Here is a 23,618-nt window from a genome sequence, read left to right as displayed (position 1 = left end):
AGAGCTTTCCCATGGATGGGGAGGAGCCAGTTGCCTGCTCTGAACCAGATTCTCTCCTCCCTTCCTCCATGCAAGACCGAGTAGTCCTGGGGAGGGCAGCAGGATTCCTCCCAGGCTGGCAGGGGCTGCGACCCCAGCGGCCCTCACCAGGATGGCGCAGCCTTTAAAGTGTTTACTCCTGTGGTCTCTCCCCCAGACCTTTAAAATCACTCTTTGCCCCCCACCCTTTTTTTTTTTTTTTTTTTTAATATACTGAGTCTTTTAGGTAACAACCCCTAGTGGGTAGTGACAGACCCTTTAACTGCTTTTCCTCCTGAGAGTCTGAGGCCAGGACAAAGATGCCCCCTGTGCCCTTTCCTCAGGTGTTTACAGGTGGCCTCCTGCTCCCAGTGCCCCTGACCTGCTGCTTTGCTTGGGGAGGCATCTCCAGGGCTTGCCCGTGATCTGACGTTTTCTGGTAGAAGCAGCACCTGAGTGTGCCATGGGCAAGCAAACTGGGACGATGGTCCCTTTCTGGGGCGCATCTCTTTTTATCTCCCCAACTTATGGCTGAAGGCACTCTGGGCCCGGAGACTGAAATTTGGAGGGGGGGGTCCTGGGGGCTGTCCTTTATTGGCCATGTGATCTGGGGGCAGTTTACTCCACTTCCATATATTTTATCTTCTCCAGTGCTAAGGCCTGCCTTGGCTTCCTCTAAGGGCTGTTGTGGGTTCTAAATGAGCCGATATTCTACGACACTGACTTGTTGGCTGCGCTGCCCTTTGAAACCGGGAGAGATTATTACTGTACAACCTCTAGTCTTCTTTCTCCTGCATCCCCATCACTGAGATCAGTGGGTGCTCTTCTGCAGTTCCAGTTAAATACCGCTGGTAAATCGTTCTCACGCGCCATTGTCAAACATGGTCCTGGTCTAAGCACTTACCCCACAGGGGTTACCCAGCCCGCCTGGAGAACCTCCAGCCATAAGCACTTCTCAGCACCTTTCCAACTGTATCCCAGAGCCCTTGAGCTAGGGGCGGCCTTGGATTCTGCTGAGTTCCTCTGTCACTGCACAAATGAAGGCCGAGGGAGGTGGTGCACCTGGAAAAAGGCAGAGCCTGGCCCAGCATTCAGGTCTCCCTGCTGTCTTTCTGGTGCTCTTTCCTATGATAGACTCAGAAAAACAGTGAGAAATTTGGTACAGCAACTATTAGATCTTTATCAAGCAACTACCTAGGGAGGGGAAATGTAGCACAAATTTTAAAATCCAGTGCATAGACAGATTTTGTTTTGAGATGTTAAATCAGTGTGTTGTAAATTAACAATATATGTCATGGCTATGGGTGTGAGCCTGGTTGTCTGTGTTCACTGGACATTTGATCTTAGTATCATGAATGAACGGCAGTTTTGTAATTGGGCTAATCTGTGAAATTAATGACAACCCCAGAGTGAAATTAATGACAACCCCGGAGTCTTAAAGTGGCTTCTTGGAGGGGCTATGGAGTGGGCTAAGGTTAGGCCTGACGCTCTCCCCCATGCTCTCTTGCTTCTTGCCTTTTACGTAAATGCCTGGTTGTACTTGGCTTTGTGCATGCTGCCACTCGGCTCCGACACCTTGAGGAACTAGTTGTGACTGATGTCATTCATTCTGTTTTAGGAGCTCCCGGATTCACTGAAGGAGCAGACACACCTGAAAGAATGGCACATCAGTAATACCCTGATTCAAATCATTCCTACTTATATCGAGCTGTTTCAAGCCATGAGAATTCTGGATCTGCCAAAAAACCAAATCTCCCATCTTCCTGCTGAAATCGGTAGGTTCTCCAGCAGGAGCCTCAGTGTTCTTGTCTGGCAAGCAGGCTGCGGGTGGGCAGGTGGTGGCTTGGCCCAGGACACCGCTGGGCGGGGCTGTTTCCTGTGTTCCCAGAGCTGCTGGTTAGTTCGCAAGGTCCCCTTGGGGCAGTGATAGCAGGATGCCACCTGCAGAACTCAGCATAGGCAGACATTTGCCAATGGCTCAGAAACTAGAAGTCTCATGAGTGAGCAATGCTGTGTTTAGGAACTTTTTGTTTATTTTCTTTTAGTTTTAGAAAGTTAAGCAGGCAATGACATGCTCATTCAAACATAAAATACGACCAATTTGTTCCTGTATAAGTTTAGTGTAGCCTATTATGTCATTTTGATCAACATTTTATAATTTTCCATCATTTTTCTGTTCAGCTGCAGTACCTTAAAATGAAGACTACAGTGATCATTACTGCTTCTCTTTCTCTTGGGGTGGGAGGGGTGAAGGTCTGGGGGCTGCCTATAGTTCCATGAAGGATTAACTAGAGAGTAAGCAAAAAAATGCTATGGTCAAGGACTGACACGCTCAGGATAAAAGACGAACGGACATTTAATCAAGTGCTTAAAAAACAAATACAAAGTTATGTTTCATGTCTCCCCCATTGTCATTTATACAAAAGTTTTATATCTTGGTCTTGTGTTTGTTATTAAAAGACCTTAAAGGATCTTCCCCATGGATGTTCATTTGTTCTGACGACAGGTCGTTTGAAGAACCTGAAAGAACTCAATGTGAGTTTCAACCATCTAAGGAGCATTCCTCCAGAACTGGGAGACTGTGAAAATCTAGAGAAACTGGATTGTTCTGGAAACCTAGAATTAACCGAGCTCCCCTTCGAAGTAAGAAAGCAGTCATGTTGGCATTGTGATTTACTTGTATTTGGCTTATGACATGGGCTGATCTATAATGCAGGGAAGGCAGTTTACAAGATGAAATCCATCTTTATTATATCATGCTTTCTTGACATTTCAATCGCCCTATACCAGCGATTTAGAAGGTCTTTTAAAATGTTTTTATACTAGGCCAGGAGCTGAATTTAAGTTCAGAAAAGCTATCAAAAACAAACAAAACTAGGCAAAAATGTCCTGTTTTCATATAAGATATTTTTATTTAATGCCTATTCAATGTATGATGCCTGTTGTCTGTAATGCAGATCTGGATTTTTTTTAACCCACAGTGGTAAAATAAATTGGAGACAGTTGGAAATAAAGGGGGTAAAAACTTTTTAAAAGTTTATAGATTCATAAAAACTTGTAGATAACTAAAGTAGTCTTAACAGATAGGATTTTAAAAGTCCATTAATTTAAGCAATATTCGTTAATGATTTTTGGTCTGTATTCACTGGAGAAATGATTTAAAATCCCATTCTGATGAGATGGAGCAGCTGAGAGCAAAGAGTGTTGCCAAACAAAACTCAACAGGCTTCTTGAGAAGGGAGATAGAGATCTCATAATCCTGCTGGTAATGAACAGAGTGGAAACAGTGTTGCTGGTGTGGTCCAGACAAGGCCCTGGCTGCTGATTAGAGTCCTAGATGGGGTGTTACTCTCCTTGCTTGGAAACTTCTGGGTGGGAGGAAGTGGCTCCGTCCACTATCGCCCCAGGAAATGCCTGACAGTCCAGGTGAGGGCGTCTCCCCAGGGGCATGACTCCCTGCATGAGACTGCTCATTCCCCAGGCCTCTCTAGTTTATTTATTTTAATTAATTAATTTTTAAAGATTTTATTTATTTATTTGACAGAGAGAGAAAGAGCGTGCCCGCTAGCAGAGGGAGTGGGAGAGTAGAGAGCCTGATGCAGGGCTCCATCCAGGTTCTGAGATCATGACCTGAGCTGAAGGCAGATGCTTAACTGACTGAGCCACGCAGGCGCCCCCAGGCTTCCCCAGTTTAGAAATTGGCTCAGTCTTCTCTTGGTTGTCCAGGCTGGAAACAGTCCAGGTCATCTTCACCTCTCTTGCTCCCATGCCCTGTATTCACTCTGTAAGTGAGTCTATTGAAAATGCCCTTCAGAATAGGTTCTGTGTCTGACCACCACCCAGGAACTGGTCACCAACACCCTTGCCCAAGCCCGTGCTGTCCATCATCTGGACTGGGACAACAACCTTTCTGGGCTTGCGTCTCTGTCCCTTCTCTGTTTCCCCCCCTTTATTGAGATATAATTTATAGACCTTCAGATTTAGCCATAAGTAATTCACTTTTAGGATATTTTAAGCATTCCCTCAAAATTCTGTCTCACCTGTTTACAGTTAATCCGCATGAGTTGGCATATTGAACAGCGCTAGGCAACCACAATTTGGGTTGTTTTTTGGTTTGTTTTGTTTTTGTTGGCAAACAGCAATGTCCTGCTGATTCATCTATATTGACATAGGTGGGAGCAAATGTACTTGGGATATAGATTTTTTAGGCTCTTTGCTTTGAATGGGATTCTGTAAATGCGCTGTACTTGTTATACTTCCCCAGGTGGCTCTGTTAAAACAGCTCACTGACTCTTCTTGTATATAATGTCACTATTTCCAGCCTGAATGGTTCTCATTGGCCATAAATTTCAGCCACCTGTTCAAAGTATGGCTTATTCAGGATAAATAGAAACTATGTAGCTGAAGACAGGTCATGTCTCAGCCTCATGTATCCAACTTGTAGTATCCAAAGGAAGCACACAGCACACCAGGTTCTCACCTCTACAGACTCAGGAAAGCACTGTTTGCCTGGATGCGGTATCCAAATGCTGGCTTTAGAACATTATTTTCCCTTTGGTTAAAAACATTACATTTACCATTGTGACCATTTTTAAGTGTATGGTTTGGTAGGGTTCAATGTATTTGCATCATTGTGCCTGTCTTCATGAGGATGCTTCTCACGCAAATAATTGTCACAACCCTGAATTCAAGTTCAAATAGACCTCAAGTAGAATGAATGACCCATGGAGGGAACTACCAGGAATTTTGAGACAAAGGTAAAGATAATGAAACTTCTGTATAAATGAGTGTTGTATTTATTTTGACTGAATGTCAGATTTTTATCTGGACAGCACCGGAATTGTCAGGCAAATATTAACTACCTTTCAAAAGAGTTTGAGTGTTTTGCTTTGCCCTTGCTGAAGGTAGTTAGTGGGGAATGACTATATCCAGGCATTTGCTCTCCTTGCTTGTTTGATGCCACTGTGATTTTCCTTATTCTAATTTTCACAGAAGTCTTAATTTATTGAGGATATTTAAAGGAAAGAACTTGGGGCACCTGGGTGTCTCAGTAGGTTAAGCATCTGTCTTCAGCTCAGGTCATGATCCCAGGGTCCTAGAATTAAGCCCCATGGCTTCTCCCTCTCCCTCTGCCTGCCGCTCCCCCTGCATGTGCGCGCGCTCTCTCTGTCAGATAAATAAACCTTAAAAAAAAAAGAAAGGAGAGAACTTATTCTTTTAGAGGCTGAAAAAAATGCACCTTCTACATTTATTGTAAAAAGGAGAAAGATGAGAGGCTGATGGTAATTCAGTCTTGATTTTTCTGCTGGTCTGAGAACCCCTGCAACACAGCCAGAGACTTTAGACTGAATTTTGGGCACCCCAAACATCTTTTTTGACTGCTTATTCGCTGTCACATTACTGTCTTCACATTCATTTTCATAAATTCAAAACAAGAGCAAAATTAGAATGTGCCCATTCAAGGGGGTGAGTTTGACCTGTGTGTCACTAAAGCAAATGTGGCAATACGGAATTAGGTATTATATTAAGGTAAAGAGAGGCATAAGCCTACTGATTCTTTCTTTTCTACATTTCACATTTCCTTCTGTTGGTCCAACTGGCTCCATATTGCATATTTCATAAGTTTGGAAAATGTGTTCTGAGAGGCAGCCCAAATGTTATTTGTGGACTCTGAAAATAAGTCAGTAAAAGGTAGCTCCTTCTATTTGTCTATATTGTCACAGCCATGACCCAACTTACAAAAAAATCCAAACATGAGACACTTTTCCATTCAATATTCATAGATATGCATTTGAAATAAAAAAAATATTTCCCTGCATATCCAGTTACCATGTTAAAAAACACAAATTACGGAAATGGGACATAAAGAGTAGAGATTTCTGATCTTTTGCCATGCCCTTCACAAGTTCAAATGTGCGTCTTTTTTAAGATTTGCCAAAACTCCTTGTGGCTGTCTTCAAGTCATTCTGTTTTTTTAAGGCTTGCGCTTTTTGTCTTCTGTGACTTTGCACATGTTGTTTCCCACCTGGAGTTCACTTCCCTATCTTTCCACCTGTCAAGGAACCTCAGGACCCAGTGTAAAAACTCTATTCTCTGTGAAATCTTTCCTGACCCCTTCCCTTACCCCACCGTGACGTCGGCACATTAGCCCCTTATGTCTGTGTTACGGAACGCTCCAAGTTGAAAACTTCTTCACATTAGTTCTTGCTACATAAAATGGCATTGCTTATTTTTAAAAGTGTGAACTCCTGCAGGGCAGCCCCTGTGTGCTGTTGATCTCAGCCTGCCCCGCATCAGCGCTCCAAGATACATACTCTGCTGATCTGCGTTGCATATATTCTTAGAAGGGCCTTTGGGAAGAAATAGCACCTGAAAATTAGTAGTTGAACATACCGGCTCTTACAAAAGTAATTAGAATATGTTGTTATTCCTTTCTAGTTAAGTAACTTGAAGCAAGTTACATTCGTAGATATCTCAGCAAACAAGTTTGCCAGTGTCCCGATCTGTGTCCTGAGGATGTGTAATTTGCAGTGGTTGGATATCAGCAACAATAGTCTGAGTGACCTGCCCCAAGATATAGACAGGTAGCTACTCGCATTCTGAAGGTGAGGTGTATGAATTACTTACTAACGCCTTAGACACTGTTAACGTTTTAAACATGCATAACACACGAATGGTCTTTGAAATCAGTGACTTTTCCAAGAGCTTATTGTTTCTGGGAAATGAGTTTCATTCTTTATATGATAAGACAGCTTCCAGTCAGCCTCATACATGTGCGTGCATATGTGTGTGCATATGTGTGTGCATTTGAACACATTTCTGCTGTCTTGGTGAACTTTAATTTGCTTGAGTCCTCAAAAGAATGACATCATTAACTTTCCTTTACCCCACAGAAATAGCAAAGTATTTTTATTATATATGGAATAGACACATATCACTCTGTGTCTTTATATATATGTTATTTTTGGATGAGGAACATATTACTCTGTGTTTAGACTATCGGTGAGGATAATTTTTTTGTTTCATTTATTGATTTATCACACATAATTTTTCAAACAAAATCGACGTGATTAGGAGGTTTTTCCAATTATATCCCTGTATTTCGTGTTTAGAGAATAATTACACCAGGCTGCCTGGCTGGCTCATTCAGAAGAGCATGCGACTCCTGATTGTGGGGTCGTGAGTTCAAGCCCCACATTGAGCATAGAGCTCAAAAAAAAAAAAAAAATTATACCGAGTCATGTAAGATCCATTCATTCACTCATTTATTTCATTCATTCATCCCACCAATGATTTTAGGCTCCTGAATGCCAGACCCAGAGTTTAAAATGGTGAATGAAACAAAGTATCTGGCCTCCTGGGATCCACAGTCTTCTTTATAAAGATAGAGCATAATAAGTAAGCTGTCGTGACACAGAAGCCAAAACTGACTTAGTGCCAAAGGTCACTCACATGACCTTTTTCTACTCCGGGTACTTATGATGTGTATTGGTGCTTTCCAGGTTTGTGAGATTAAGTGGGAATTGTTTTAGTTTGAAACACGAGGGGAACTTGGTGAACTATTTGTGGGATCAGTCAAGATTTTGCAAATGCATGCAAGAAAAAACTGGGGGGGGGGTTGTCCACCGAGTCAGAATAAAACGGAAAACAAATAAAACATATCTGGAGCGCATTTTGCTCATTTCCTTTTCATTTTGCAGGTTTCTTTCCATTTTAAAGTTAGAAAATATGATGGGAGAGGAATATCGGGCTTTCAAGATATACCCCAGGAAACATGTTGCCCAAATCTGTTCATTCCCGGCCCCAACTCCAGTAGGGTTCCTTTCCCATCCCCTGCTGACCCCGGGGAATGTGGCAGACACTTGGAGAGGTGTACTGATTGGTCAGGCCCCCTCCCAGACTAATGTATAATGCGCCGTTTGCTTATCCTGCTGTTATATTTGTCTTTGCTTGGCAATTAAGCCAGTGAAAACTTAAAAAAACCCAAATAGTGTCACCTGGCATGACTTTATTTAAATTTTAAAGTCCGTTTATTCTCATAGGGTCACATACATAAAATAAACTATGTAGGGATTTCGTACCAGAATTTCCCCCCCCCCCCCATGAAGTTAATCCTTAAAGTCTAATCCGTTTTACTTCTTCTTAGGCTAGAAGAACTGCAGACCTTTCTCTTGTATAAGAACAAGCTGAGTTATCTTCCTTATGCCTTGCTTAACCTAAAGAAGCTCACCTTGTTAGTTGTCAGTGGGGACCATTTGGTGGAGCTCCCGACGGCCCTGTGTGACTCATCCACACCTTTAAAGTGAGTAGATCCCTGTAGAGACATTCACGCGCAAGGTAAGGGGCACCTGGAGCCTGGGCGCCCACCTGTCTCAGGAACCAGACTGGATGGTTCTTGGACTCAGAGGACCTAATCCCAGTTCACAGAAGTTTCAATGCCTTTTTACAGGATTTTGAAGTTTTTGGCCAGTGGCATGAGGAAGTAGATCTTGGAGGATTTCTGGACAAACGCTGCTTTGTTTGAAACGTGACAAAGTGCACGTCCAGGGCTCCTGGTTGTCTTAAGCTTCTCTGGTTTCCTTAAAGGAACCTGTAAACCACCCCAAACTAAGAAAAACCATCCCTGCAAATGTGATACAGATTCTAATCTGGCAGGAGACATTTGAACAGTCTTTTTTACCTTGGAAGTGGACTTGAAAAGCCCCGGCTCCACCCTCCCCTGAAGCTGACTCCAGGCCACCTTGACAAGAGGTTACTCCAGTGAGAGCTACTTCCTCCCTGTGTCCGGGGACCCATCTGCCTTGAATACCAGGTGTTTGCTAATTGGCGATTAAGGGGCGATTTCCCAGAGATGTCCAGTTCTTTCTGTGGTAAATGCTCACTTCGGCATAAATCTTCCTCATCTTCCGATCCTGGCAGTAAGATGCATAGCAGACAGAAATAGAGAAGTGAACTATTGCAAAGAGAGAGACGAAATTCATTCCTGTGTTAAGCACAAGATGAACAGGGGTATGACATCTTCTCCCTACTGGCCCACCATACACCTTGCACTGGAATGGGTCTTCCCTTGCCCTTGGCTGTCCTAGGAATGTCTTCTGGTTGGGAAGAGGCCCCCTGGTGGGAGGGGTAGCAGGACCCCCCCTCCCCCCGCCGCCTTGGAGCCCCTTCCACACCCACGCAACCAGGAGCAGCAGCTTCACAACCAAAGACAGAAAGGGAACTCCTGGTGAGGGGAAAACTGACCTGGGTGCAGGTAACTAAAGTCATTTCAAGTGATGTCATGGTAGGACTTGGAAATCTAAAGGAATCAGATGGAAGCTCTTTGAATTAATAAAAGTTTAATAAAGACACTAGATATAAGTTTGCATTAAGACCTCTATGTCTTACTGGTTTCTTAGAAATAACCAATAAAAAATAATGGAAAGAATGATGGCAGTAATTGTATTAGCCAAAAATAGAAAAATCTAAGAAAGAGATCTAGAAAAGATGCTAGTAAAATAGCTCTCTTACGTGAAGAAAATGAGAAAGTGTCCCCAAAGGCTATCAAAGAGAGGTCTTGAGTATTTGAAAAGACATACTATCTTTCCTGGGTGAAAAGGAGATAAAGATGCGATCTCTTCCAAAAATTATACTTCAGTGTAATGTGATTTCAACCATGACTCCAGTGGGATTTCTTTTTTGGAACTTGAACAACTGATTGGAAGGGATATCTGAAACGCAGGAAGCTAAGAACAGTGACAATAATTTTGGAAAACAAGAGTAACAGGATAGAATTTGCCTTACTGAGAATCATAACGTGTTTAAAAGGTGTAAGAATCAAAATGAGGTGGTGCTAGGCAATGATTTGTGGATGAATTATAAGAACAGAGTAGGTAGTACTGAAAGTGAGCCTAACCTATGATACAGGGTTTTCATAAACCAGTGCGGAAGGTCTGAGTGACTTAAAACACCATTAGGGAAGTTGGCTAATTAGGGTGGACAAAGCCTGTTCTTCACTTTACAGCGTCAGAAAACTTATGGCCTGTAGCCATATATATGCTGTGTGTCATCTAGGGAGACATCTAGATTAAGCCACAGATTAAGTATTAAAAGGAAACTATAAAAAGAAACTATAAAAAGAAAACGATAAATGCCATGTTAATGATGTGTGGATTGACCACGTGTTTAACACCTATCCTTCTTGAGATCCCATTGAGATGAGGAAAAAAATAAATAAAACCTATAAACGCCCCATGACAGAGAAAGCAGGGGAAGGCCTTCACAGAACGAGAGATGTCACCACGCTTTGGGCGACATACAGCAGGTGGAACAGTGGTGACTGATAAAAATAGAATGGAATAGGCTCAAGTTCAGAGACCAAACCAAGAAATTGAGCCCATCGGCCCGTGGAGAACTCTGAAGAAGCATGTGGTCAGAAATTCCAGGTCCGGGTTGGTGCAGATTGAGGCAGGGTGCTAAAAAATGAAAGGATAATTTCATGTACACAGACGATCCCCCGCCTTCCAATCTCCTCCTCGATTCCATTGGGCAGACCACTCAGCACCTGACCAAAAAGCCTGAGGTTATGTCTCGGGTGGCCCTGGGGGAAAAACCCCAGAGTTTTGTGTTTGGAGCCTCCCCAGGGGACTGGCAGCTCCTTGCCCGCGTGGTCACCCATGGTGGGCTGGAGCCTGGGCAAGCATGGTCTGCATGTGCAGGTGTCCAGCCAACATTTAGTGGTCTCAGCCTCAAACATGAAGGCATCACCAAGCCTTTCCAGATGCATGAATTTTTCAATTTTGGAATCAAACTGCAGGCAAGATAGAAAAGTTAAGTATGGTTTCAGACCAGAATGCGGGTGGTGTTGGTGTTAATGGTGTAAAAGTGAAAGTACGTGACGTCTGTGATGTGCTTTGAATGCATCAAAAAATAAGATGGCTCGATGAGTAGATCGAGGGGTGGATACATGGGTGGGGGTGTGATAAAGCAGGTGCAGTAAAATCTTAAATATGGAACCTAGGTGGCAGGGATGGGTGTGTTCACTGTAGCATTTTCCTGACTTCTGAATGTTGGAAAATTTTCATAGTGGAATGTTGAAAAAGGTGAAAGTATAGATCAGAAAAGCTGGGAGGTGGGAGGGTTGGGGAACTGAAGAGAAGGGAAGGAATACCTCCGCTTGATTAAACAACATTGAAGTATTGGTCCTGTGTAGAAGAGAATTCCAGCAGGTTAAGTAAAAATAATGATTGACCGATGAAAGAGACTGACTCTGGGGATCTGAGACACAGAGGTCGGGTGACAGACTATAGTTTTAAATAAAAAAGTATCCTTGCACTATTCAAATTTTAAAATACCTACAGTGATTACTCTGATAAAACATTGAAGAATGATGAAATATAGGCATTTTCTTTTTTTTTTTGGATAGGGACAGATGATAAAAATTAACTCAATGAAAGAGCTTGCAAAGGGGGCACATGGGTGGCTCAGTTGGTTAAGCTGCTGCCTTCGGCTCACGTCATAGTCTCACAATCCTGAGATCGAGCCCTGCATCGGGTCCCCTCTCCCTCTGCCCCTCCCCCCCTCACTTATGCTCTTTCTCTCTCTCTCTCTCAAATAAATAAGATCTTAAAAAAAAAAAAAAGAGCTTGCAAAAGAAAAGTTGCATGGATCTATCCACAAAGAATTTAAGACTTTTTGCTTTCTCCGAATTTAGACATTAAATAAAATTACAAGGAAAAAGAACTGGGAAATATATGTTACAAAAATAGGACAGGTGGGCTTTATCTTCCACGTGTATAGAGCTTCCACAAACCAATAAGAACAATACCACCCAAGCCAGCAAGGGCTCACACTTGCAGCCAGAGACTATTCGAGGGATTTCCAAGTTTGAATTGAAATAATTACATTGTCTTTCACACCAAAACATCTTTCAAAACAGGACAGGAGATCAAACGTCATTTTAGTTTCTGTCCTTGAGCTTCTTTTTTTTGGTAAGAGTATCCATCTTTTCAGTTGCAAGGATATTGACCATCTGACTTCTTTATAATTTAACCCCACCTCATCTTAGAGTTTGATATCATTCATGGGAGTAATATCAAACGTAGCAGGACATGATCCAGTGTGAAGGGTCTGACAGAGAGCAAGTGTTAGTGTCCACCTCAGGGCCTCCTGCCTGCTGTCTTCCGTTTGTGGTTGAGTAGCTCTCATCCCCCCAGCAGACCTCTGAGCAGGACTGATTCCATAATCCTATTGGATTACTCCATGGACCAGTTCCACTGGTGATGCTAATATTATGTGGTCATCTGTGACCTTCAAAGATAAGTAAGAACTTGAGATTTAATACCACAGAGGTTGACTTCTTATGAGAGGAATTCTGTGGTTAAATATGTGCAGGTGAAAATGTGATATTGTCCATATTTTCTTGAATAGATTTGTAAGCCTTATGGACAATCCTCTTGATAATACCCCGTGTCAAGACGGTGTGGAAGTGATGGAAAGTGAACGAGATCGTCAATGCTTTGATAAAGAATTTTTGAAAGCCTATATCGAAGATGTTAAGGAAAGAGGTACGTTAATCTTATTTAAAATTATTTTAGGGGCACCTGGGTGGCTCAGTCAGTTAAGCATCCAACTCTTGATTTCTGCTCAGGTCATGATCTTGGGGTCCTGAGATCAAGCCCTGAAACTGGGCTCGGTGCTTAGTGCAGAGTCTGCTTCTCTCTCTCCCTCGGCCCCTCTCCCGGGCTCTATCTCTCTCAAATAAATAAATAAATAAATAAAATCTTTAAAAAATTATTTTAAATAAATATATGGAATTCCATGTACTCATACAACACATTTATTGACATGACTCACAATGATAAAAAGTTAATTGGTTAATTGATTATTTTTCCAAGTACCAAATATATATGTATATAATTTTTTTTAAATATCAAATTTTTCTAGTGTACTTGAATACTTGATACATCACCAACTGTTTGACAGAGAGGCCTGGAAACATACACTTGAGACGTTGCATGAGTTTTTAACAAAATGACATTGACAAAAGAGTATCCCGGTTAATGGGAAAATAAGATTCCATTTCAAAATCCATTTAACTTCAACTTTAGGAAAAGTTGTTTCTTACATAAATCAAGGTCCACTTATATAAAGATCACAAAAGGAAAAACACGAGGTGGCAGACTAGTACCTAGATCCCTTTAGCTTTGGTTTCCCACAGGGTGGTGATAATACCCAGGAGCAGGGGGAGGTCACAGGACCTCAGGAAAGGGCGGGAAGCTATTTCCCCAGGGGCTGTTTCCAAAGTGTTCTGGAAGGTAGAAGCCCTTCCTTCTGTGGTAAGCACAGAAATACAGGAAGAAGCCATAAGCACCCTTTGTTCTTCTAACCACCTCCTTCCTGGCGATGGCTGCGCATTCCAGATGAAGGATGATTGGTCACATTCAGATATTCAGGGGTTTCATGACATCAATGAAAAATACCATTTATTTGGCAAATTAAAATTTTTTTTTCAACTAAATTAAGCAAATCTCTATGCAGTTACCTCCAATCCATTTGGCTGTCCCCAATCTTGAATGCTGAAATAGTATGAAATAAATGAGACATTTATATGAAACATGAAACAAATAGCAGAACCATTTATTTTGTCAAAATTTATCTTTGGGTTGTATAAGTTTCCTCTTGTGAAAACCTTTATTGTTGTATTTTATAGATTTATTCATAATTACATTTTAGAGCTATTGTTTAAAAATGCAAGAAAGAATTAGAGAAAATAGGTAGTTAGCTTTGGATCTGTTGGTCAGTGATAAAATAATTTGCTCTGTAAGGTTAACTTTAGTGATGATAGCTTTTGAACTCATTCACTTATTTCTAAATAATTATAATAATTCTGTCTTTCATGTATTCATATTGGTTCATATGATATTGCCAATACTCAGCTGGTTTTGACCAGAGTCCATAGCTAAGGGGGAAAAAAATGTAGCTTTAGCAAGTCACGTGGACCTCCAAACTCATGTGATTTAAGAATGATGAGCAAGTGAAAACTCTTTGCTGGTCCTCAAGTGTTAGTGACCCTAAGAATCACCTGCAGGCCCTGCCTCAGAGATTTTGACTCGGCAGCTCTGGGGTAGGACCTGGAATGTGCATTTCTAAGAAGGTCCCAGGTGATGTTGACACCTTGGGCCTGGGAGCCTCACCTTGAGAGCCATTGGTATAGACGATCCTTTGACAAAATTTGGCTGTGAAGGGAGAGTGGGCAGTAACCAGTGAGAAGAGCAAGACTGAGTAAAAGGGGTACTTACTAAGATCACGCTTGGTTTAGGAATAGCCCAAACTTTGCTTATAAACCATTTTCCCTTCCACCTGGGGTCTTACCTGCTGTCTCAGGTCCTTGGCCATCTATTTCTGTTTTGTCAGTTTTTCTTATTTTAGGGTCATACAGTTTCTCAGATCCTGATGTAGCTGTGTCAGTTTGTTGGAATGATTGCAAAAGAATGAGGGTTAATAATTCTATCTTAGATCTAAATATTTCTAAAGCATGACTAAACATTTGTGAAAGCTGACTTAATGGTGATAGATAAATCCATTTATCTCCATAGTTTAACATAAGAAGTGGTAGTATTTTGTGTGTTAACATGAGCCATGTTTTGTAGCTACACTTTGTGATAAAATGGGGAATGATTGAGTATCTTTGTTTCTTTTGTTACAGAATCTGTTCCCAGCTATACCACCAAAGTATCTTTTAGCGTTCAGCTTTGATGCCATCCATTAGAAGACTGCAGAATCTCCCTGTGCCGTGGAGCTATAAATCTTGGTGTTGTGGAATAATGGTTTGCACTTAAGGACAAAGTCTAGAAACCACAGTCATAATTAGGAAAAATGACTTTCGGATTTCACATTTGCAAATACTTCTCTCTGTGGACTGGAGAATTGCTAAGTGGGTTTATATATAAAAGTTCATTTGCATATACTTGTTTCCAAATAGTCACATTTAATATTTTAGAAAGTGTGTTTTTTTTTTAAATTATAACTTAGAGACCAAAATCTGAGTTGATTACGCTGTTTTTAGGAATCCAGGGATAAAGGGATTGTAAAAAGAGCATTTATATGGGACTAGCCAAATGAGATTTTATTTTATTTTGAAAGAGTTTTAATGAATTATTTCTTTTACTAAGAAAAGCTTTCCTTGGGTTTATACAAACTGCTGTTTTCATATATTTTAATTGTATTTTGTAAGACTTTAGGTATAATTTGGGCATTGAAGGTAGAAAGAAGAGCTGGATTGTCTGCCCATGCATCGGGCACAGGATACTCAGATGGTGCTCTGGGAGTCCTCACAGAGGCATAGTGGTCCTGGCTGGTCCTGGGAAGCCCTACGTGGCCTGCATGGATGGTCCTCCTGTTCTGAGTGGGTACCTTGGGGGTCCCAGGATGCACCTTAGAGCAGGGAGCAGAGGCAGTACCCTTAGGGACTCCTCCTCCAAGGTGGCTTTACAAGGTAGCAGGGATGACTACTTGTCCATTACAGATGAGGAGTGCCTAGGAAAGCTTTCCTGACAGGTGCTACAGGAAGACTTTGCCCAGGCCACAGTGCTGCTGTCCACAGGGAGCTCATGAGACTGCTTTTTGTTGGCAAGGATGGGATTCATGATAGGGCTTTGGACTCTTACACCACATCACATGATTTGGAGAAATTGTACAAATGTCTATTTTTATACCACGATTTTGGGCTAAAAGAAAACAGGACTGTGAATTGAAAATAAGCTTTAACAAGTAGCTTTTGTGACTAAGAAGGAAAAAGTGCATATATTTACGTATATTCCTATATGAATTGACTCCTACATGGTCTAGTTCAGTGCCATCCAATAAAATTTTCTGCAGTGATGGAAATGTTCTTTAACTGTGCTGTCCAAATGTAGTGACCACCAGACACACGTGGTTTTGACTACTTGAATAATGACTGGTATAAGTGAAGAACTTTTAATTAAGGATTTTTTAAAATTTTTTATTGTTATGTTAATCACCATACATTATATCATTAGTTTTTGATGTAGTGTTCCATGATTCATTGTTTGTGCATAACACCCAGTGCTCCACACAGAACGTGCCCTCTTTAATACCCATCACCAGGCTAACCCATCCCCCCACCCCCTCCCCTCTAGAATAATTAAGGATTTTTAATTAAATTTAAATTTAGATTGCCACAGGTGGCTGCCATATTGGACACACAAGTCTAGCCAGTTGGGTTTTTTGGAAGACAGGAAGAGTGATTTTTATTTTCTCTTATCTGAAGAACACTCTGTCTCCAGAGGGGCCCCTATTGACACCCTCCATATTTTGTCTTGATAGATTTAATCATAATTCCCAGTGTTTTATCCTCAACAGATGCAAAACAGGCAGAACATTCTAAAACCATATGGTAATGCTTCAGCGGAGGATTGCTTCAAGTTAAAAACAAACTCTGAGAAGTAGGTTAAGAGATGAAAAGAGTAGGAAAATGAGAAATCACTTCAATTGAACCTCAAACAATTGCATTTTTCTTTTTAACTCTTCAAAAATGAAATTGAAATTTATTACTTGTACTACTTGAATGATTTTGAAATTGCATTTCATGGCAAGGTATACATTATATATAGCCAAATGGAAAATAAATCTTAAAAGGGGGCAAATAGGGGCTTTCACACAAATTGTCCATGAATAATGTAAAGTTTATTTCAATAAAACCAGTCTTTTGTGCAAAAACCTTGTTTTGGTGCTACATATAAACAAAGGAAAAATATTGCAAAGTATATAATACATAATTATTTCGTGTTACATTATATCCCATACCAAATATATTGTTTGAATATAACATTTGTAGAGATACTATTTAATTTATTCATGTAAATGTAAAAATGCCGCAGTATTATAGGGCATCTCAGTGGAAATATCATAGAGATTTGAAAATTTTACGTGACGCATATGGACTGACTCATAATTTGGAAAAGGAATTTCCATAGCAGGATATATGTATGAGCATTAAAGCAATATGAATAAAAGAATAAAATGTAATTCCTAGAAGAAAAATGTTCTGGTTCCAAAAGCTTATTATTATACCCATTTTTCAGACATTGGATTGTTAAGGGGCAGAGACACTTAGGTGAAATCATCGAGTAGTACATTTTAATTACCAGCAAGGACCACATCATATTTCTTAACTGGAGCTTTCTAGAATGACCATTAGGCATGCTTGCCAAACACCAGTTTAGGGTAACTTAATGATGATGGCAAACAGTAACCTCCAGAAATCAGTTACTGTCTTTCCTTCTTTGTCTCCCTTCCTTCCCACCTCATTGCCATCTCTCGACTCTCTCACTACTCCTGAGTGGGAAGGAAGCCTACTTTGAGGTGTTGTGTTGTGGTGGGTGTAGGTTTATGCGATTCTCATTTTCCACGTCCTGATTCATAGGGGCACCACTTTGCCTAGCTTCTCCCACCCTACTTGTCGGCAGCAGTATGTGTTATTAGAGTAACTTTTGATCACGTAATAACATTTCTTGGAATTTTAAAGAACTTTCCAATTCTTTCCTGAAATTAAAGTTCTTGACGCCAGTCTTCAGTGAGTTCACAAATCGTTCAACATCGACTTCCCTTAATGTCCCGATGATCTAAATTCCATTTTCTAGTTTGTTTTCCTTATCGACATACTCCAAATCATTCCACCCATCCTTGCCTATCTTCGAACACTGTAGAGTCTGTCTGGAGATATCGACAGATGTTTCGAATCTCCCTATATTTGCCATCTCTTTATTGTGCAAATGTGCATGCACACACGCGTGCACGCACATTCCAGTCTCTTCTGGAAGCTGATCGGCACTGGGACTTGGGGAGTCAGGATTGCAAGACCAGCTCTTTTACTAACACACCGTATAATCTTGGGAAAAATCACTTCACCTTTTACCTACCTGTAAAAAATAGAGTTGGAGAAGATGATTTCTAAGGCTGATTCTATCTTTAACATTTTATGACTTGCCTTCTACTAAGAACCCCCTTTTATATTAACCCAGCGTGTCCTCCCTACCTCACTGGTCACTCAGCTTCCAGCTCCTTATGGGCTGCTGGGCACCCTTGTTCCTTAGGCATCTGTTTGAAACTATCTTGTCCACTATTACATGTTAAATTTCTGGAATTTGCTAAATAGATAGACAGACTGTGCCCAAATATTAGAAAATGAATAGCAAGTCTGTGAAGAATTTACCCACACATTTCTGTTGCGTTCCCAATACTTCCATCTGTGCTGAGATGTACAAATATTATTTCTGATATTGCCTCAAAAGAAGTGTGCATCATAAAGAACTGCATTTTCTAGATATCCAAATCAAAGATACAGTGAGGTATCACCTCACACCCTTTGGTGTAGCTATTATTAAAACAAACAAAGAAAAAAACCCCAGAAAATAATTGTTGGTGAGGATATGGAGAAATTGGAACCCTTGTCCCTGTTGGTGGGAGTGTAAGGTGATGCAATTCCTACGGTAAATAGCATGGCAGTTCCTCCAAAAATTAAAAGTAGAATCACCGTATGGTCCAGCAATTCCACTTCTGAGTATGCTGAAAGTAGGGTCTCAAAGAGCTATTGGTACACCCGTGTTCCTAGCAGTACTAGTCACAGTAGCCAAGAGCTGGAAGCCTCCCAGATGTCTACAGATGGGTAGACAAAATGTGGTATATACATACCATGGAATGTTCTTCAGCCTTAAAAAGGAAGGAAATCCCATCACACGCTACAACATGAATGAAACTTGAGGACATTATGCTAAGTGAAATAAACTAGTGACAAAAAGACAAATACTGTATGAGTCCACCTCTATGAGGTCCTCAGGGGAGTCCTATTCCTACAGACAGAAAGAAGAATGGGCGTTAGCAGGGAGGAGGTGGAGGGAGAAAATGCGAGTTGTTTAATGGGTATAGAGTTTCAATTCTGAAAATGAAAAAGTGAAAAGTCAATGAGAAACTGAGTGCACACTCCAGATGGGTGTATATTTATTTAATTACACATTGTGTCACAATACCATTCTACTAGTACAGTAATGCACATTATAAACTGTGCAACAAGAATAGTAAAGTACAAAGAAACATGAAATAGAGTTTGAAGGCTATCTCCCCCACGTGGGTGGATGGTCCTGCTGCAGCCCTGAGCTGCACAGACCCTGCTGTGGAGAACATTGCTTTGAGACCCAGGCTTTCAACCTAATGAAAACCACGGCAAGTGCTTCCACAGGCTGACGTCACCGGGTCTGTGCAAGCTTCTCTGGGGAGAGAGGATCCACAGGTCTCATGAGATTTCCAAATAGTTCTGTGAGCCATAAAGGCTTCGGTCTCAGTTCTGAGAATGAGCAGAATGTCAGCGAACTTTACACAAAACTGCGTTGAATTGAAATTAACATTAACCCTTAAAAATCACATGAAATCAACCACTTTAAAATAAACAATTCAATGGCATGTACTGCATTCACAGTATTGTATAACCACCCCCTCCATCTTGTGCCAAACATTTTCATCACCACCCACCCTCTGCCCCCAAAAAGCCCCATACCGATTAATTCCCTTCCCCACAGCCCCTGGCAGTCACCAGGCTACTTCCCGTCTCTGGATTTACCTCCTCTGCGTATTTCCTATCCGTGGGACCAGACTACATGACTTTGAACCTGGCATCATGTGGAGGTCCACTGAATGGTCTCTACAATAATCACCACAACAATGATCAGAATGAAAAAACAGCAGCAAGCATTAAAGTTCCTGCACCTGAGATTCTGGACTGTGTGGCAATAGGGCACCCCACTCCAGGTGCTGACCTGGATTCTCCTCTCCATGTGGTGGTGGGTGTTTGGTCTTGAGCTCCAGTGGGTGGGGAGGATTGTAGCCTTTGTGGACACAGTATACCGGGGTTGGGGTAAAGCCTTTCCCTTGTTTCCCGTGGCGTTCTTCTTCACTGCTTCTGCTCTGGTGTTCCCCTTCACTGTGTCCGCTGGGGTGTTCCCCTTCACTGTGTCCGCTGGGGTGTTCCCCTTCACTGTGTCCGCTTGGGTGTTCCCCTTCACTGTGTTTGCTGGGGCGCCACTCCTAGTGGGAGAGGGCATGGGGATGGCGGTCCCAAGGGCAGGTGAGCTAACGGCAGGAAGTGATGGCAACACTGGTAACTGCAGGGCCTCACCTGACCCACTCTGAGCACAAAAGCCCAGCAGACAGGCCTCGCAGTTGTTACTGTCATGCATCCCTTTAAGAGAGATTTCCTTGATGGTAGGTATCTCCTCCATGGACTTAAATCCTTCTCTGTAGCATTTCTTCAGAATTCGGAACACCAGGTTGTTCAGGATCCTTGAGATGTTCTCTTCTGTGAACTCGGGAACCTCAAATGGAGACTGATTGCATCTCTGACATCTCTGGGCAAAGACCCTCATCTTCACCCTGCCCCTGGGTTTCTCCCCACTCTTGTGCATGTGGAAAAGGACCTGAACTTGAGCAGAGGCCCAACTGCGAGAGCACAAGGAGCACTGGAACCTGCGGGGACAGAAGACAAGACCCTCAGCTTGGCCCAGGATGGCCGAGCTGTGGGCTGGGCCAGGGGGTGGAAGGGGCGCCCAACCACACAGAGACGTGACTTGACTGGGGTCGAGGTTAGCGGGGGAAGAAATTAGCGAGCCCCTGTCTCCACTGTGCCACCAACATGCGCTGTGACCCACAGGTGTCTGTCATGAAAATAACAGATCACAAGCTGTTGGTGTTGGAAGGGACCTTCTAAGTCCTACACGATGGTGCTAGAGATGAGGCGCACGCTGGAACCCATCATGTGCAGAGACTTGGTGGGCGTAAGAAGCAAGACTAGACCTCTGGTCTCCTAACCCCAAACCAAGGCTTCTTCAAATGTAGATTGAAGTGGGTCAGAGGCTACGGGGCAACCGCAGCTATTAAATCATCCCCCAAGAGCTCCGAACTGAAATCCACAGGTGGTACAAGTGGGTGCTGGTAGGTGCTACCGTCTGAAAGTTTGTGTTTCCCCCTGGTTTCACATATCGGAATCCGAACCGCCAAAGGTAATGATGTTAGAAGGCCTTTGGGAGGTGATTAGGTCAGGAGGGTGTAGCCCATGTGAATGTGATTAGTACCCTTATCAAAGAGATCCCATAGAGCTCCCTAGCTCCTTCCACCACGTGAGGATAACAGGAGAAGTCCACAACCCGGAAGAGGGCTTTCACCAGACTAGCTGACACCCTGATCTTGGACTTCTAGCCTCTAGAACTGTGAGCAATACATTTCTGTTGTGTATAAGCTGCCCAGTCTGGTGTATTTCTTTATTTCTTTATTTCTTTATTTCATTTTATCTTATTTATTTTATTGCCACCCAAACAGACGAAGACAGTGAGTCGTAGAGCCACAGATCAGGGCTGGTCTAGTGTCTGGAGGAAAAGCATTGCTTTGCCCTGTTGCCCAGGGGCCCCCAATCTGCCAGTATTTTAGGGAGATCACTGTGTCCAGCTCTCTCTCTTTTCGCTCCCCCTCCCACCCAATTCATCGCTCAAGGTAGCCTGGAAAACTTCATGTTCTGTGTGCACCTAGCCTCAGGGTACGAGAGAATGACACCTCATCTCTGCAGGGAAGAGGGCAATTTCCTGAGCTCAGATATTTGGACAAATATATGTCAGGATATGATGGAGAGAGGGGAAGAAGGCACACAAGAACATGGCTGCACCCAGGACAGGAATGATGGGAGAGGCACAAGCTACAGGATGGCAGGGACATTTCATGCTCACCAAATTATCCATGCACTCCTGCCCACTTCCCGACCCCCTCGAAGTTATGTTGGGCAATATGACTGGTTGCCCAACGGGACGTGGGCAGTGACGTGTTATTTCTAAATCTGGCACAGAAGCTCTTGGAAAACCCTCCAGCTCCTCTTCCTCTGCCTCGGTGACCTGGGGACCACGTGTTAGGTCAAATCATTGATATTTCGAGGTTTATCTGTTCTAGCAGCCAAGCCTCGACTAACCTGGGATGGTGAATTGGAGGGGGCTGGGAAGAATGAGCCAGTCAAGGTTTCCTTCTTGTGTTTTGATTCTGGCCGCACCTCACAGGGTGAGCATGGCCATGAAATGAAGGGAAGAGGCCAAGAGGTTCTGACCACCATGAGTGAGATGCCCTCACTGGGGTCATTCGGAGTCGGTGGTGCACAGGGCCCTGGACTCTGCTCTCCTGAGCTGCTTGCCCCGGCCCTCCCTCTGGGTTATATTGCTCTGTTCAGTGCCAGCTCAGAGTTCAATGTTCTCACAAAAGAAGGGGGGCGGGGACTGAGATTTTGCTTGGATGCTCTTGGTGCCAGCTCCTGGCCTGGGAAAGCCATGGGCCACAAGGAGAGGAGACCTCTGCTTCCTCTGCCCAGACCCTCCCCAGAGAGGAGGGCAGTGGGCAGGCACCGAGGCCCTGCCCCAGGCCTAGGAGAGAGTCTCAGGCCCCCACCCTCTGTGCAAGGGGGCGGCCCCACCCCCTGACCCTTGGGGCTCTGCTTTCCCACCTGGGAAAAAGGGTAAGGCTTTGGATGACTTCCAAGAGTCTTAGTTTAAAAGGATCCATCAGCCCAGAGCACAGGGAGCAAGACTGCTTGCTGCATGTTGCTCAACTACCTTCACCTCTGCCCTCTCCTGGAGGGGCCTCCTCAGCCCGCGGGACCTCTCCCTCCTGGGCTCCATAGTGAGCCCCAGGTCCTCCGAGGTGGGAACTTTGCCCACCCAGCTCTTCTTCACTGCTCCCCCCCCCAGCCCCTATGCAGCCCACACCAGTGCCCAGCCCTGCTACTGTTTGGGGTTCACTGTGATAAAGAAAAAACCCTTTACCAAAGCTAAAACTTCTTGGATGATGAGCACCATACTTCCTGTAGTCTTCCATGTGCAAGCATGGGTAACAAATAAACAAGAATTTTCTGGAATACATACCATCCCTTTCCCCACTCACCTGGCAAAAACCCGCTGCTGGTACTGTGACCATCCTGGCTTAAGGCTGTTGGGAAGAAGGTCTTTGTCTACTGTCAGGGTCCATATGTGCCATGGCTTCACTTCCTGAATTAATTCCTGGAACATTTGCTTCCATAGCTCCATGTCCTGATTCATCGTATGCTATGTGGTGAGCTGCGTGCATCAGGATCTCCTGGAGACTCTGACGGGTCTGTAGCAGGACATGAGGTTTCCTGCTTTAAAGAACAAGGGCTGGGACCTGCTCTCCCTTTGTGTACCTGACCTGGGCCCGTGGACCAGGTCTTTGCCTCAAGGACAAAGGTCAGTTGAATCTGGCTCCCAGTTCAGAGGACAGGGCTAGCCTCCTCCACAGGGAATTTCCAAAGACACAGAATGCATGGTTTCATCCAACAAAATATGAACACGGGAAAGCTCCAGACTCTGGATTGGATCTCAGGAGGGGATCTCAGTCTTGCTCTGCTGATTACCTGACTTTAGCCTGGAATACATCCTTTACCTCTGAAGCCTCTGGAAATGGTGGAGAGAGGCTGCAGGTGCTTTTTCTGTTCTAACACTTGGAAGTCCTTATCCACTGGGCTGCTGTGCTCGCGACTGGGGAGGAGAGATGCAGATGCAAAG

General features: G+C 43.2%; 2 protein-coding genes across 3 annotated transcripts in view; one reads left to right on the top strand and one right to left on the bottom strand.

Moving 5' to 3' along the window:
• The window catches only part of LRRC2 (leucine rich repeat containing 2), a 35,066-nt gene extending 18,898 nt beyond the window's left edge, over positions 1 to 16,168 (top strand). For both annotated transcript variants that reach the window (XM_025885640.2, XM_073901754.1), the window contains exons 4-9: positions 1,637 to 1,793; positions 2,525 to 2,661; positions 6,457 to 6,602; positions 8,165 to 8,320; positions 12,427 to 12,563; positions 14,705 to 16,168. In XM_025885640.2, coding sequence (XP_025741425.1) covers positions 1,637 to 1,793; positions 2,525 to 2,661; positions 6,457 to 6,602; positions 8,165 to 8,320; positions 12,427 to 12,563; positions 14,705 to 14,754 — 783 coding nt within the window. In that variant the 3' untranslated portion in view covers positions 14,755 to 16,168. The remainder of the gene's footprint in view (positions 1 to 1,636; positions 1,794 to 2,524; positions 2,662 to 6,456; positions 6,603 to 8,164; positions 8,321 to 12,426; positions 12,564 to 14,704) is intronic.
• A 2,827-nt stretch (positions 16,169 to 18,995) lies between these two features.
• On the bottom strand, positions 18,996 to 23,238 carry RTP3 (receptor transporter protein 3). The gene is made up of 2 exons (XM_025885625.2): positions 22,981 to 23,238; positions 18,996 to 20,535 (listed from the first exon to the last, which is right to left on the bottom strand). The coding sequence occupies exons 1-2, from the start codon at positions 23,133 to 23,135 to the stop codon at positions 19,689 to 19,691; spliced, it is 1,002 nt and encodes a 333-aa protein (XP_025741410.2). The 5' UTR covers positions 23,136 to 23,238; the 3' UTR covers positions 18,996 to 19,688.
• Positions 23,239 to 23,618: the final 380 nt, after the last annotated feature.

This window comes from Callorhinus ursinus, unplaced genomic scaffold (genome assembly GCF_003265705.2).
Source record: "Callorhinus ursinus isolate GAN/ISIS: 27379988/994484 unplaced genomic scaffold, GSC_fseal_2.0 scaffold15, whole genome shotgun sequence".
In the NCBI taxonomy this organism is placed as follows: domain Eukaryota; kingdom Metazoa; phylum Chordata; class Mammalia; order Carnivora; family Otariidae; genus Callorhinus; species Callorhinus ursinus.
This window is presented reverse-complemented; position numbering and strand designations above follow the sequence as displayed.